Source organism: Panthera onca, chromosome F2, assembly GCF_046562875.1.
Source record: "Panthera onca isolate mPanOnc1 chromosome F2, mPanOnc1 haplotype 2, whole genome shotgun sequence".
In the NCBI taxonomy this organism is placed as follows: domain Eukaryota; kingdom Metazoa; phylum Chordata; class Mammalia; order Carnivora; family Felidae; genus Panthera; species Panthera onca.
In genome coordinates this window covers 44,580,658-44,595,484 of record NC_138356.1, presented here as the reverse complement: position 1 = coordinate 44,595,484, position 14,827 = coordinate 44,580,658, and the positions used below count along the sequence as shown (strand labels likewise).

Here is a 14,827-nt window from a genome sequence, read left to right as displayed (position 1 = left end):
TTTCTTAAAGATCTCTTTCAAAAAGCAAAAGGTTTTCATTTTAATGAAGTCCTATTATTCTTTTATTTTACATTTTGTGCTTTTTGTGTCCTAGCAAAGAAATCTTTTAGCATTGAATTTTGTGTTTTATATTTTATATACATACTGTATTTCCGTTTATTGCAGTCAGGCTGTGTTAGTCGACAGGACCATTTACATTTCAGGACAGATAGGCATGGACCCTGCAAGTGGACAGCTCGTGCCAGGAGGGGTGGCAGAGGAAGCCAAACAAGTAAGTCATTTTTCACACTTGAAGTTCCCTTCTTTATTGCTTTTTAATACTGAAAGTATTAAGAATCCATTTGGCTGATTTTTTATAGAGGTTATCAGATAAATGCTTTTAAAGTTACTTACTGATTGATTTAAGACAGTTTTATATCAGCAGAAAGTCCAAACTTTGAGGAATCATTTAACAACAACAAAAAAGTCTACCTTCCAAGGGTGACTTCAAACCTGAATGTTTGGATAGTCACTAAACTGCAGTAATTATTTTATAGTATATACATATATCAAATCATCATATTACATACCTAAAACTGATGCAATATTATATGTCAGCTCTCTCAATAAAATTACTTAAATCTCAATTAAATTATTGAAATCAGATAGCATCTTGCCACTTCCACACGGATTGGGAAATTTCTTATCAGGGCCACTTAGCTGAAAAAAAAAAAAAAAAACAAACCCACAGAAGTAACAGTCAACATTTGTTAGTAAGAGAGAACTATCAAAGATTATGTGCAGGGGCGCCTGGGTGGCTCAGTCGGTTAAGCGGCCGACTTCGGCTCAGGTCATGATCTCGCGGTCTGTGAGTTCGAGCCCTGCGTCAGGCTCTGTGCTGACAGCTCAGAGCCTGGAGCCTGTTTCAGATTCTGTGTCTCCCTCTCTCTGACCCTCCCCCGTTCATGCTCTGTCTCTCTCTGTCTCAAAAATAAATAAATGTTAAAAAAAAATAATAAATTAAAAAAAATAAAGATTGTGTGCAATATGTGTCTTTTAAAATAAGAATGAGGAGTATAATTCTAATCCAATAAATAGAATTAAATTATAATTTTATGCATTCACTGAGTCATTTATAATATCCAAAGATAGAAAACAATCTAAATGTCCATCTGTAAGGAACTAATGAAATAAATCATGCTAGTTCCATACAACTAAATTAATGTGGAAAAATCTCCCAACATAAATTGGTAGGTGATAGAATAAAACACAGATGCAAAACAGCTTTGCACAATATGCTACCATCTGTGTGTGTGTGTGTGAGGGTGTGTGGGGTGGGAGTGGTGTGCATTTATGCTGGTGTAAGTATTGACTGTCTCTTCAAGGATATACAAGACGCTGGGGAAGAAGGAAGTAAGGGTAGGAGACATCTTTTCACTGTATATGGCTTTTTTATAGCTGTTGAATTTTTTTGCCATATCTATGTATTACCTATTTAGAAGACTTTTTTTTTTTAATAAAAATATCAGGGTGCCTGGGTGTCTCAGTCGGTTAAGCACCTGACTCTTGGTTTCAGCTCAGGTTGTGATCTTACAGTTGTGAGATTGAGCCCTGCGTTGGACTCCACACTAAGCGTGGAGCCTGGTTAAAATTCTCTTTCTATCTCTCTCTCTCTCTCTTCCTCCTCCCTCTGCCCCTCCCCCACATGCATGTGTATACTCTCTCTCAATTCAAAAAAAAGAAGAAAAAAATAAATAAAAATATCAAATATAATGTGCCCAGTAAAATAAAGAGGAATAATGAATTGAAAAAATTGTACATTAAGGAATGAGTGAAAAACTGATGTTTTTCCAAAGGCCAGAGTGTCAAGCATATGCATAATTTACTGATACTGTTTTTTGAGAAAAAGAACTCTTTAAAATCAATTATCGCTTTAAAAGCAAACATGTTTTAATGCTCACTAGCTCTTATTTACCCTCAAAGCAATACAGAGTTCTGAACTCCAGAAGCTATCTCTTTCAGCTTAGTGGACACTGGCTGAGAACTTTGCACCCTCTAGCACTGAAGAAGAGACTTCAGTCCAGTCTTTCTACTCACAAAAGGAGACAAGGTCTCACTATATTTCAGAAAGATTCATTCCATTACAGGAAAGCCAAGAAGCAATTCCCTTGTATAGAGGTGGCCCAGAAGGAGTAGAATTTCCTAGAACGGGAGGATTTTTCTGCAATATAAGCTATTTAAGGAGATATTAGTAAAAGTTGATTAATTGAGTTGAAATAAAGCTTTAATGTAACATCCATCCAGTGCCTTAGGTCTTTCTTGCCTTGCTTCATAGGCTCTTACAAACATGGGTGAAATTCTGAAAGCTGCAGGCTGTGACTTCACTAACGGTGAGCAACTCGATATTCCTTCACATTTGTTTGATACCTGTTTGATTCCTTCACATTTCTGTTTGATAACTCTTTTTGAAGAATATGGAGCATCCAGTAACATGCCATGCCATATCTTGGTTGCTTTTGAAAGCTGTTTTAATTTCAGTCCCATTTTAATCAATTCAGTCGCAGAACCATATGTTTTTCTAAGTAATATTTTGAGTGAGACCAAATAGCTAAACCTAATAACGATGTATGTATCTTTTAGTGGTAAAAACAACTGTTTTGCTGGCTGACATAAATGACTTCAACACTGTCAATGAAGTCTACAAACAGTGTAAGTAATTTGGCTTCATTACTGTATTCCGTTTTAAGAGAAATGAGTGTATTGACCTTAATGATTGTCCATTATGAATTAAGAGTGATAGGAGATGCTAAAGAAATGGCCATAGATCCTGTCCTAAAAGAATTGTCTGATTGGAAACAGTGTGCCCCCATGAAAAAGATCCAAGATACTTCTATGGGATTCCCTAGAATAATATACTACAGTCTTACAAATTCATTTTCCGAAAGCTTAATATCGATACACTCTTCTCAGGCTTTTAAGCCCTCCTAATAATAACACATAGATTGTATTTTTTAGTGCTGTGATATGACCTCGCCACCATCTCTGTTCTGGCTCTCAGAATCCTTAGCTGGTTAATTAGTTAATGGTTTTATGCCTTGGTTTCTTCATATGCAAAATGGGGATAAAACTTTATAGTGTTGTTTGAATGCTTAAATGAGTTCATATCACATAAGTATCACTTTAAAAATAAAACCCTATTCATATCAAACAAGATCAAAGTCTCAAAGCATGTGAATATTTTCCTTTTTCCCAGAAAGCGAAGACATTTTTAAAAGTATTCACTGTCATAGGAATCCTATGGCAAAATATTTTATCAAACTAATATGAATGTTAGCTTCTTTTTTTTCAGTGTTGCTTGTATCTAAGCACTGATAGATCTATGAAGCACTTACCAGATTCTTGATTGTGCAGTCACAATACAGTGTCTGAAAACTAAAATGAAATTCTTTTAAATTTAGATTTTAAGAGCAGTTTTCCTGCAAGAGCTGCTTACCAGGTTGCTGCTTTGCCCAAAGTAAGTACACTTTAAAATGACTAATGTACACAATTTTAAATGCCTACATTGTTTTCTGAATATAACAAACTAAGCACTTTTGCAGGAAATTTTTAAAAGAAAAAAAAGAAATAATCTCTGTTTTCCAGGATCTGTTTTTTTTGTTTGTTTGTTTATTTACCTTAGAGAGAGAGAGACAGAGCACAAGCCGGGGAGGGGTAGAGAGAGAGGGAGACACAGAATCCAAATTAGGCTGCAGGCTCTGAGCTGTCAGCATAGAGCCCAACGCAGGGCTTAAACTCACGAGTAATGACATCATGACTTGAGCCTAAGTCAGATGCCCAACCAACTGAGCCATCCAGGCACCCCTCTGGTTTCCAGGATCTTAAAGACTAAAAGGAAATACCCAATATTATATGTACAAGGAAAAAAAATTAAGAAACTTAAGAATTTTTTTTAAATTTATTAATTTTTGAGAGAGAGAGAGGGAGCACAAGCCGGGGAGGGGCAGAGAGAAAGAGGAGACAGGGAATCCCAAGCAGGCTCCGGGCTGTCAGCAGAGAGCCTGATGCAGGGCTTAGACTCACAAACTTCGAGATCATGAGCTGAGCTGAAATCAAGAATCTGACACTTAACAGACTGAGCCACCTAGATGCCCCAAGAAACTTAAGAAATTTTTAAAAGTTGTCTTAAAAATTAAGAAAATTAAAAATTAAGGCCACACATAGACCTTCTATTAGAAAAAGAATCTCAAAACCAGTGGCTCACATATTTTCTCACCATTCCTAATTTGGTATTCGAGCCTAATCAGAAGCTCTTAGTAGCACGGTATTCCTGCCTACAAAGAAGCAGCCCCTACTGACTTCCACTTGTAATTGTGAGTGGTATTTTTTATTGTTTTAATTGGCTGTTACCGAAATGCTCAGTATCATCAAACTTAATTAAGGTATTGGGTATAGTAGAATGAGCTCTGAACTTGCAATCAGAAGACATGGGTTTGAACCTCTGCCACTTAGCTCTGTGTCCTGGGACAGGTTGAATAACCTCTCCAGGCTTCAGCATATCATTCTCTGGACTGAGGAGAGAACACTGTCTGATATAGCTGCAGTGAGAATCCTATGTGCTAATGCTTATGGACGTGTTCGGCACAGGAGCCTGGCCTGTGGTAGGTTCCCAGGGAACGCCTCCTCGTCCTTTCTTTCTTTGAGAAATTTAATGTTAAAAACGCCCTATTGCTGTTAGTTGCATACGTTTTTAGTAGGTATTGCACAGCTCTCTTAATTTGTAAAAAATTACCTAAACGTTGCTTCCTTATTTTCCCTGCAGGGAAGCCGTGTGGAGATTGAAGCAGTGGCTGTCCAAGGACCTCTCACAACGGCGTCGCTATAAGCGGGGCCAGCATTATTCAGTCTGGAATCTCAATAATGTTTTTAAATTAACATCTTAATTTTTACAGTTGACGTTGGAAAGTGTATGATTGACTAAAACATTGGAAGTCACTATGGAAATACCATATAATAAGGGGAATTGAGTGTGAACTGAAGATTGGATGACAACTCCCGTTACTGGTGTTATAAATCACACGCATACTCGTGACTGGATGTGGGGAAAAAAACGTGCATTCCGTACTTCCTCAAATAAATGAAAGTAAAGGGAAATAACATGTAGGAGAGAGAGGTTGCTATTCCTGATAAATAATAAAAGCACACCTAATTCAATTAAAGCCTATTAATTTAACGATGTGCAATATTGAATTCTCACGTCAGCTGTATAACTCTGCTTTCACTTGAGTAAAATTAAAGTACTGAAGTTTGAATGATAGAGGTGAAGGGGAAGAGAGTGGACCACAATTTTCATAGATAATATTTTTCTAATGGAAATAAACAGACATGCAGATTTTCCTTGGTGTGATCTGTTCACTTATTTTTTAACAGTTTAATTTATACATTAAAGCACTTACCTAAAGGTGGGGGAACCATGAAGTTAAAACTCCAACTATTTTTTTCTCAAAACTTATTTCTGACTTTCTGCATGTTTACACTGTTGTAGTCAGGCTGTGTATAACTATTTTGTGTTTGATTCATTAAAGTCTTTTAATTTAGATGAGGACTACATGAATACTTCCTTGCTGTAGAATAAATTCCAACACAGAAGTGTATAGATTAAAAAGAAGTACCCAGGGGCACCTGGGCGGCTCAGTTGATTGTCTGACTCTGGATTTTGGCTCAGGTCATGATCCCACAGTTCGTGGGATTGAGCCACCAGCACAGAGCCTGCTTGAGATTCTCTCTTTCCCTCTCTCTCTGCCCCACCCCTGCTCACGAACATGCACGCGTTCTCTCTCTCAAAATAAGTAAATAAACTTTTTAAAAAAGTAAAAGTACCCTTCACTCACTGTCTATCCCACTTACCTCCCCAAAGAGAACCACTGCTAAGAGTTTTCACTATAACCAGCAGACCATTTTCTTCACATACTTGATCATCCAGTTTGGTTTCCACTTGTTTACGTAAGTGGCACTTTATGTGTTGTTCTCAGGTTGCTGTCTTCTGTCTTGAAGATCTTCCGTATACATAGGTATATGTCTACCTCATTTTTTAAACTGTCAGAGAGTGTTCTTTTGTGAGAACATGCCTTAGGTGATTTAACCCCTCCTCCAAACAGTTCTGTGTTTTCCAGATGATCATATTACAGCAAGGCCGCCATAACATTCTTAAACGTACACATACCATTCTTAAGTATACAAAATCTTGTTAGAGCATCTAACAAGAGCACAGACTTTGGAGTAATTCCATTGGGGTTCTAGGCCCACATCTACCACTTAGTCACACGACCTTCAGCTAGTTATTTAACCTCTTAAAGCCTCAGTCTCCTGAGACATAATTGCACCTCTCAAAGGGATGTCATTAGGATGAAATAAAATAATGAATATGAAAAATTACTTTGCAGAGTTTAACACACAACAAAGGCTCAAAAAGGCCACCTCTATTTACCAGTATTTAACAATTATTAATCATATGGAATAACATGCTAGATGCAAAAGTTTCTGCAATTTAAATGACTAAATTTATTAACAAAAGATAAGTATGACAACTCTTCAAGTAGGCAAGTTTGGGAGTATGGCAGAGTAAATTGATGAGATTAGGCACTGAAAATTATTTTAGACACTTTTACATGAAGCAGTATAGTTTAGTGGTTAAAGACATGTACTCTAGAGCCAAACTACCTGAGTTGAAATCCTGGTCCACCATTTATAAGCTTTGTAACTTTGGGCAAGTCATTTAAGATCTCTGGTCTATTCTGTAAAATGGCGCTGATTCATCTATAAAATGGGGATATTAGCAGGACCTACCTTATAAAGTTATAAGGATTAAGTAAATTAATATGTATAAAGCATTTAGAATAATGCCTGGCACATAGCTATGATGATGATGATAATCCTAGAAGCCTTCCCATTTTTTGGCAATAAAAAGAAATGAGCTGTCAAGCCATTAAAAGGCATAAGCATTTACTTAAATGCATGTTGCTAAGTGAAAGAAGTCCATCTGAAGAGGCTGTACGTAGTACGATCCCAATTATAGGACATTCTAGAAAAGGCGAAACTAGGCACCCCTTCTTTTTTTTTTTTTTTTTTTTTTTTTAGATCAGTCTTGCCCAGGAGTTTATCAACTTTCCTAACCTTTTTACAGAATCATTTTGGGGGCTTTCTTGATCCTTTCTATTGTATCTTTTTATTATAATTAATTTCTGCTCTTATATTTAATATTTTCTCCAGCTCTTTTATAAAACATCTCTTTCTACTTTTAATGTCAAGACTCTTCTTGGTAAATGACAGAAACGCAACTCAAACTAGTATAAGTGGAAAAAAAGAAATTCTTAGCAGAGAAGTCCAGAGTACAGCTGGTTTTATTTACCCATCTACACACCAAAAACTTCCTGGCTCCACCTGTCTCTTAGAGGAAGTAGCTGCAGGCCCAGACACACAGACCACCAAGGTCCTAACTCCAGCATTAAGGCATCATTTCCTGGTATCTCTGGCAAGTGTCCCAGAGAAGCCTCTGATTGGTCCAGCTCAGATTAGGGGCCCATTCTTAAACCAATCACTGTAGCCAGGAAATTAGAGACACAAGCCAGACTGGGTCTAAGGGGCATAATTATAAATAGGTCATGGCTTCAATTCAAACCCTAGAATGAAAAAGCTGGAAATAAAATGCTGCTACCCAAATTAATTAACTTGTTAGTGGCTGGGTTGGGATTTTGAGTCTTCTTTTCATACTGAGAGAGAATCACTAGATTTTGTTAAAGGTGAAAAGGAACATGTATTTCAAGTTCATCTTTCAAACATACAGAAATAGCAATCTTTTTGAAATGTGCAACCACTAAATGATCATGAGATGTCTAAAAAGATATTTCCCTGCTATTGTCAAATTCCTTACCTTTCACAGAGGGTGTAATTTAAAGAATACTTTTCTTTCTGAAGGACACAAAGAGCCAAAAGTAATTTTGTATGTTTCTGTAATAAAAAATTGTTTCAGATAAAAAATACACCACAAAACATTTTCAAACACTTTATTAGTTCTAATAACATATTCAATCAAAATTGTAAATATTGAACCAGCAGTACAAAATAATTATTTAAAAAATTGGCCACATTTTCCCCTACAGCCAGTTATATTCAGTTCTGAGGAAACCATCAAAATTATATAAAATTAAAGAGCATTGATCATCAAGAAATATTTGAGTGCCAAATTTATACTAGGCTCAGTAGGGCACCATCCCTGCCCTCTGAAGAGCTCACAGTCTTTAACATTTGGTTAGCAGTTAGTATTAAAAATGATTCTAAGTAAAATATTAAGTTTCAGTGTTTTTCCCTAAGATATCAAAAAAAGTATTTATCATAAATTGTGGCCAGCTAAGTGCTAACATACTGGGGCATAGCTTCTCTCTATATAGCACTAATTAGTATTTACTAACATAGCACATATTTATTATTGGAACATTCTCTAAAACCTATTATCCCCAGTAGATTCCAATGAGGAAAATCTGGAAATGCTGCACTCAACCCTTCAATAGACTTAAAGTTCTATCCATAGCTGAGCTTAGCTAACTTTGTATTCCAATACTGAAGAAAAAGAAGAACCCCTCATATACATCAACGTGAGTTTTGACCAATTATGTGTAAAATTTAGATTTCATCTTTTAAGGTTTATATTATCTGAAGTTCCTACCATGAACATGTACTCATTTCACACTAAGAAAAAAGTGATTATTTCATAATAAATCTTTCCTTGCAATTATTACCTAAATAATCATTGTGTCACATTCAAATACTTAGGCAATACCAGTGTTACTTTTGCCAAAAACACTTTTTAAACAAAACTCTGATGCCCAAAAAACATGAAATAAATCCGTACTGACCCACTAAAGAAGAAATATCTGTAATTGAAATAAACTACTTGTCTGTCCCCTCACAGAACTGCTATGAGTGTGGTGATGGTTAGAAAGTCACCTGTGGACCTTGTGACTTCCTAGTTGGTGCTGGGGCTGAACTCTTGCCAACCCAAAGTCACCCTACCACAGTACAGCTGCCATAGAAAGCCTCTGCTCTTGTCATTGAGTAATTTTTTAGATGGTTTATTTATTTTTGAGAGAGCGCAAGCGGGGGAGGGGCAGAGAGGAAGTGGGACAGAGGATCTGAAGCAGGCTCTGCACTCACAGGAATGAGTGCCATGTGGGGCTTGAACTCATGAACCACGAGATCATGACCTGAGCGAAAGTCAGACGCTCACCTGACTGAGCCACCCAGGTGCCCCGGGTAATTTTTTAAAAAGTATTTGGGGGTGCCTGTGTGGCTCAGTCGGTTGCGCCTCTGCCTTCCACTCAGATCATGATCTCCCGGTTTGTGAGTTCGAGCCCCACATCGGGCTCTGTAATGACAGCTCAGAGCCTGGAACCTGCTTCGGATTCTGTGTCTCCCTCTCTCTCTGCCCCTCCCCCACTGACGCTCTGTCTCTCTCTCTCTCTCTCTCAAAAATAAACGTTAAAAAAAATTTTGTAAAGGTATTTGGAATGACGGTTGTATAAATCAATATAATACGCATTACTTTTTTCATCAATTTATATAATCAGACGAATGATATTTTGCTACAGTTACTTTTATTAAGAAAAATTTGAAAGCCATTTATGTTCTACAAGGAAAAAAACTGAGGCAGATTTCAAACCAATGTTTGTCAAGTATACTTCAGTGTCAAAAAAAAATTAGTATCCCTAACTGGTTTCTCAGAACTCTTTCCGGAAACTGGTAAGGCTTACTGATCTCCGTCCCCAGTAATGGGTAGGAGTAACATGTTTATTCATGTCAATAAGAGCACATTATGAAACCAAAGGGGTAAAAGGCTGGCTTTGATGTCTGGAGACTTCTTTCATTAAGCACAAAAATAACAATACAGTTGTGAGCTTGCAGTATCTCAAATATTGCCCAATAAATGCGCTGAGTGGCATTAGTGAATAAAGCTAATAATGGCCTCCGATTTGATTCTACATGGGTTAGTAATGCTGGGGAGTCCCCTAGCTTTTGTTGACCGTAACAAGAACTGAACACAGAAATTCCATACCTGCCATCTGCTCTCTGGGATTACACGGATTCTTTTCCTGCAATTAAAACCTTGTATTATAACCAAATGTTCGTTAACTTTATAAACTCTGAGGAAGAGGAGAGCTGACAAAGTTTCAGATTAAAGGATATCTTGTAAACAAATACTTTTAACTTCTCAGACACACCTCTGCCCTGCTATTTGGTGCAGTGTGGGGAGAGAAAAAGAAGAGGGTCATTCTCTCCTCCCTTCCAAATGTGGGTGGCTTTATGATGTTCGCACTGTTGACATTTGTGAAACAATTCACAGGTAGGTCGCCAAATTATCTTTATAAAAATGAGATGTTTGTGGGGCGCCTGGGTGGCTCAGTCGGTTGAGCGTCCGGCTCTGGTTCAGGTCATGATCTCATGGTTTGTGGGTTCGAGCCCCGTGTCAGGCTCTGTGCTGACAGCTCAGAGCCTGGAACCTGCTTCAGATTTTGTGTCTCCTTCTCTCTCTGCTCCTCCCCCCACTTGTGCTCTGTTTGTCTCCCTCAAAAATAAATAAATGTTAAAAAAAAAAAATGAGATGTTTGTGATATTAGGTGCTCTAACAAGCTTTTGTGTTTTCCAAGAGAGCACAGATGTAAACCCTGTCAAGGTTATTTGGTGATGACTCCCCAACACTATCAGATTAGTTAAATGTGGGAAAAACATTTTCCTTTTAAAGCCATTCTTAATTCAAGGCCAAGTGTGGGACAAAGCATTTGTTAGGAGGCACGTTGGTGTTCTGACTGCGCAAGGCTATGCTAGGAGCTCTTACTCCAAAGTCGAAATGGAAAAGGCAGTAAGGTCACAGGTTGACCACACACTCCTATCTTGTGGTTCCCCGGGAGACTCTGGGTACAGAGCACTTCTGGCCCAGTGTTCCTGAGTCAGACCGGGAACTTCCTAGCTTTGCTACTGGCACCCTCTGTTGGTAAATGCAAACGTTCACTCCCTATTGGGAATGCTAGCAGGCAAATCATTTGTTCACCATTTCCTTCCCAGTTAGGTATAGAAAATACTGAGATTATCTAGGTAGAACACAAACGGGGCTACAATCCTGGGGCCAGACAGCCCCCCAGGATGAGAGAATCCAGCCCCGAAGGTAGTTTCTCTATTAATTCATCATGAATAGTTCAAGCCTTTTGTCCAACTTGTGCATTTTGAATCTGGGGCAAAATTAATAATCTCTCAGAGTCTGAGCACTTAGAAGCAGAGAGCACTTGGGTGTGCTGTCTACCAGTCTTAGGCAAAAGGGAAACATTTAAACACGGGAAAGAACAGAATCGTGGTTTCACATGCACTTTGCGTAATACAAAGCCTATGTAAATTCTCATTTGTGTTTTACAATGTGGATATGAAAATATACATTCATGTTTTGGTTTATGCATATAGCATGGCATGTACATTACCTTTTTGTGGAACTATATGCAAGAAACCTTATTATCTTTTCATAGAAGGACTAAAAGATATGGGAGGAAGAACTTCGCTGCCCATTTTATAGCTTTCCGTATTATTTGAATTTTACTACAGGCACTTATTACTTTCATTTTATTTTTAAAAATAAATAATTATTTAGAAGAAATATTTCAATGTTAGAATATTCAAATATTATGGAACATTTTAATTTTCTTTATAGGTTTTGAATAAAAATTTACTAATATTATCTAAGAGAATGAGAACGGTTTCTAAAAATGTCTTAATAACCACACTAAAGGCGAAAGACAAAAGTATAAAAAGCACCAGAAATTTATACAAATTTCCAAAATTTTCTAAGAATAAATTATTTTAGTAATTCGTGGAAAAAGTAGGATTAATAAACAATTTGAAAACTTTTATATTACAACTATATAATAATGCCTTTGAGAACGAGTTCTCTCAAGAATCAGTTCTGAATAGGTCTCTTTAACACATGTTAATGATTAAAAAAAAAATTCACACAACGGAGAATGGACCTTTATGTCTATTAAGTAAATGAATCTTACTATTTTAGTACTTGATACAAAGTACAATTCCACCTTTTAAGGTGATCAGATATATTTTACACTGAGCTCTGTCATTCTCTACTTACTAGATATCTGTATAAAAATACCTTTTGGTCAGGAAAAACACCTTTGGATTATAAAAGTCAGCTTGAGAGATGTTACATCAGTTCTGATTTATACACTTCCTGACCTCAAAATTTTGCTGTTTTCAGAAAACTACACCAAATATATAGCACATTGCTGAGTTTGAGCAGCCCTCAAGAAAATGTTAGTGCTACACAAATTGATATCTTAAATATATTCTTTTCTAATGAATTAAACATAAATGGGTATTTATTATTCATGTATTGATTTGACAAATATTTATCAAGTGCCTATAATGTTCCATGAAAGGAGATAAATGCCTGAATCAAAGATACACAAAACAGTCCTTGGTCTCAATAAAATCACAATCGAGCTACTTTGCAGAAAGGGGGACATCATCTACTCAAGTACCCCCTCTTGTTGTCTACTTCAACTCTTTAAAGTCAGAAACATAAACTAATATTAAAATCAGAATAAAGATAATTCTTCCCTGTATGCTATATTCTTGAAATTAATTACAAGTCATCTTAGTAGTCATTTTAATATAAAAGCCAAAGTAAAAGAGTCTACTGATGAATGGATAAAGAAGAGATTATTTATATACAATGGAATATTACTCGGCCGTCAAAAAGAATGAAATCTTGCCATTTGCAATGATGTGGATGGAGCTAGAATATATTTTGCTAAGTGAAATAAGTCAAATCCAAGAAAGACAAATGCCATATGATTCCACCCATATGTGAAATTTAAGAAACAAAACAGATGAACGGGGGGGCGGGTGAGAAAGAAGAGAGGGAAACAAACCACAAGAGACCTTAACAACAGAGAACAAACTGAGGGTTGATGGAGGGAGGTGGGTGGCAGATGGGCTGTGGGTGATGGGTAGTAAGTAGGTCACTTGTGATGAGCACTGGGTGCTGTATGTAAGTGATGAATCACTGAATTCTAAACCTGAAACCAATATTGCATGATATGTTAACTAAATTTAAAAAAAATTAAAAATAACAGAGTCTAGTTAATTCATCTGAGCAGTTATCTTAAAAATACACATTTACAAATAAGAAAAGGAAAGAAAATGTTTCCAGAATATAATTCTATCCTGATATACATAAACACAGGTCCTCAATGGTAGACAAGATTGCTACTGTCATTACTATATTCATGTATAATCTTTTACCAAAATCCCTTGGCAACTTAGGAAGAATTCGTGAAAAGTAACTTTCAATGGTGCATCATTTTAACATTAATGCAATATTATAAATGGTTTCTAAATCTTGATTTCTTAGCTCTTTTCTACCTCTAAAGCCTAACATTAAGCCACAGCAATCTGAAAAACAAAACAAAACAGGACCCAGGGAATAAATTCCACATAGGCAGCAAATCTAGGTTTTAATTCTTGCTGTCTGTTGTCTCTGAAATACGTTTAAAAGTCAGTAAGTTTAAAACGCCTTTAATGTCAGTTAAAAGAATAACACCAATGAAACACTTCACATAAGTGTAAAATCAACAACTGATTTAAAATGGCACCTGGAAAAACGTGTAGCCTTTCAGTGTGGAAATGCCTGATCTTGCAACAGCACCAGAGACTGCACTCCTTTGACATAAATAAGAGTCTATGGTAGTAGACAGACTTAAGGTGAGTAGGTTCCTACCAGCTTTAAATTCTGCAACAGGAAAAAAAAAAAAAAAAACAAAAAAAACAAAAAAAAAAAAAACGAAATAAAAAAGAAAAACCCACTAGATATATTTTGCCCTGATGTTGTTATTCATTCTTATCCCGTTGTAATTATAACTGTGTTACTTGATTATCATATGCTCCCTAAAATTTAACTCCTTTCTCCAGCCACCTACACCTAAGGTTTATACTTTCTTTTTAGGGTGTCATTTTCTGAACCGAATGGACGTGTTGCCACAGTGAAGAAAACACCCTCACACTCTTCAGTGATCCTATACCCCAGTCCTTACTGGCCGTGGCTACTGTAGTTCTAAATGTATAACTATTCTAAGTGCCTGAGAAAACTGTTTAGAGCTTAGCAGTTTTATGGAACAATGTAATCAAGAACATGATAACCATACTCCTTGTATAAAACACATAGACATTTATAGACACAATCAGATCCGAAGTCACACACTTCACTACATTTTCTATCACAACACCTGTGCCTATTCATCCTTCTGCTACCACATCCATCTACATGGCTGCTGAAAGGTCCACAGCTTCCCCTGTTTCTTCTTCTTTTGTTCCAGTCCCTTCACTTACTTTCTCATCCTCCATCTCTGTTTCAACTTTTTCTCCTGTCTCACCTGGAAAAGTAACCAAAGGAGATATTAAGATACTCTCATTTATCATTGACAATAAAGCACCTCACAGCTGACTTCCAGTGGGGCGGTTTCTGCTCTTTAGGTCAAATTAATAAATTTCTCTGATGGTATCTAGAAAGGCAACTGCCCTGGGGCACCTTCAGCTCAGGTCATGATCTCACGGTTCATGACTTTGAGCCCTGCGTCGGGCTCTGTGCTGACAGCTCTGAGCCTGGAGCCTACTTCAGATTCTGTGTCTCCCTCTCTCTCTGCCCCTCCCTTGCTGGCACTCTGTCTCTTTTTCTCTCTCTCTCAAAAACAAACATTAAAAAAAGAGAGATTAAAAAAAAAAAGATTGCAAATATTTAAAA

General features: G+C 36.9%; 2 protein-coding genes across 2 annotated transcripts in view; one reads left to right on the top strand and one right to left on the bottom strand.

Annotated features, from left to right (window-relative positions):
* RIDA (reactive intermediate imine deaminase A) overlaps window positions 1-5,373 on the top strand; it is a 113,254-nt gene extending 107,881 nt beyond the window's left edge. Inside the window, exons 3-7 of the mRNA XM_060611009.3 lie at window positions 166-271; window positions 2,315-2,369; window positions 2,620-2,688; window positions 3,438-3,493; window positions 4,799-5,373. Coding sequence (XP_060466992.3) covers window positions 166-271; window positions 2,315-2,369; window positions 2,620-2,688; window positions 3,438-3,493; window positions 4,799-4,861 — 349 coding nt within the window. The 3' untranslated portion in view covers window positions 4,862-5,373. The remainder of the gene's footprint in view (window positions 1-165; window positions 272-2,314; window positions 2,370-2,619; window positions 2,689-3,437; window positions 3,494-4,798) is intronic.
* A 2,640-nt stretch (window positions 5,374-8,013) lies between these two features.
* Window positions 8,014-14,827, bottom strand: part of ERICH5 (glutamate rich 5) — a 29,888-nt gene continuing 23,074 nt past the window's right edge. Inside the window, exon 3 of the mRNA XM_060611001.3 lies at window positions 8,014-14,459. Coding sequence (XP_060466984.2) covers window positions 14,347-14,459 — 113 coding nt within the window. The 3' untranslated portion in view covers window positions 8,014-14,346. The remainder of the gene's footprint in view (window positions 14,460-14,827) is intronic.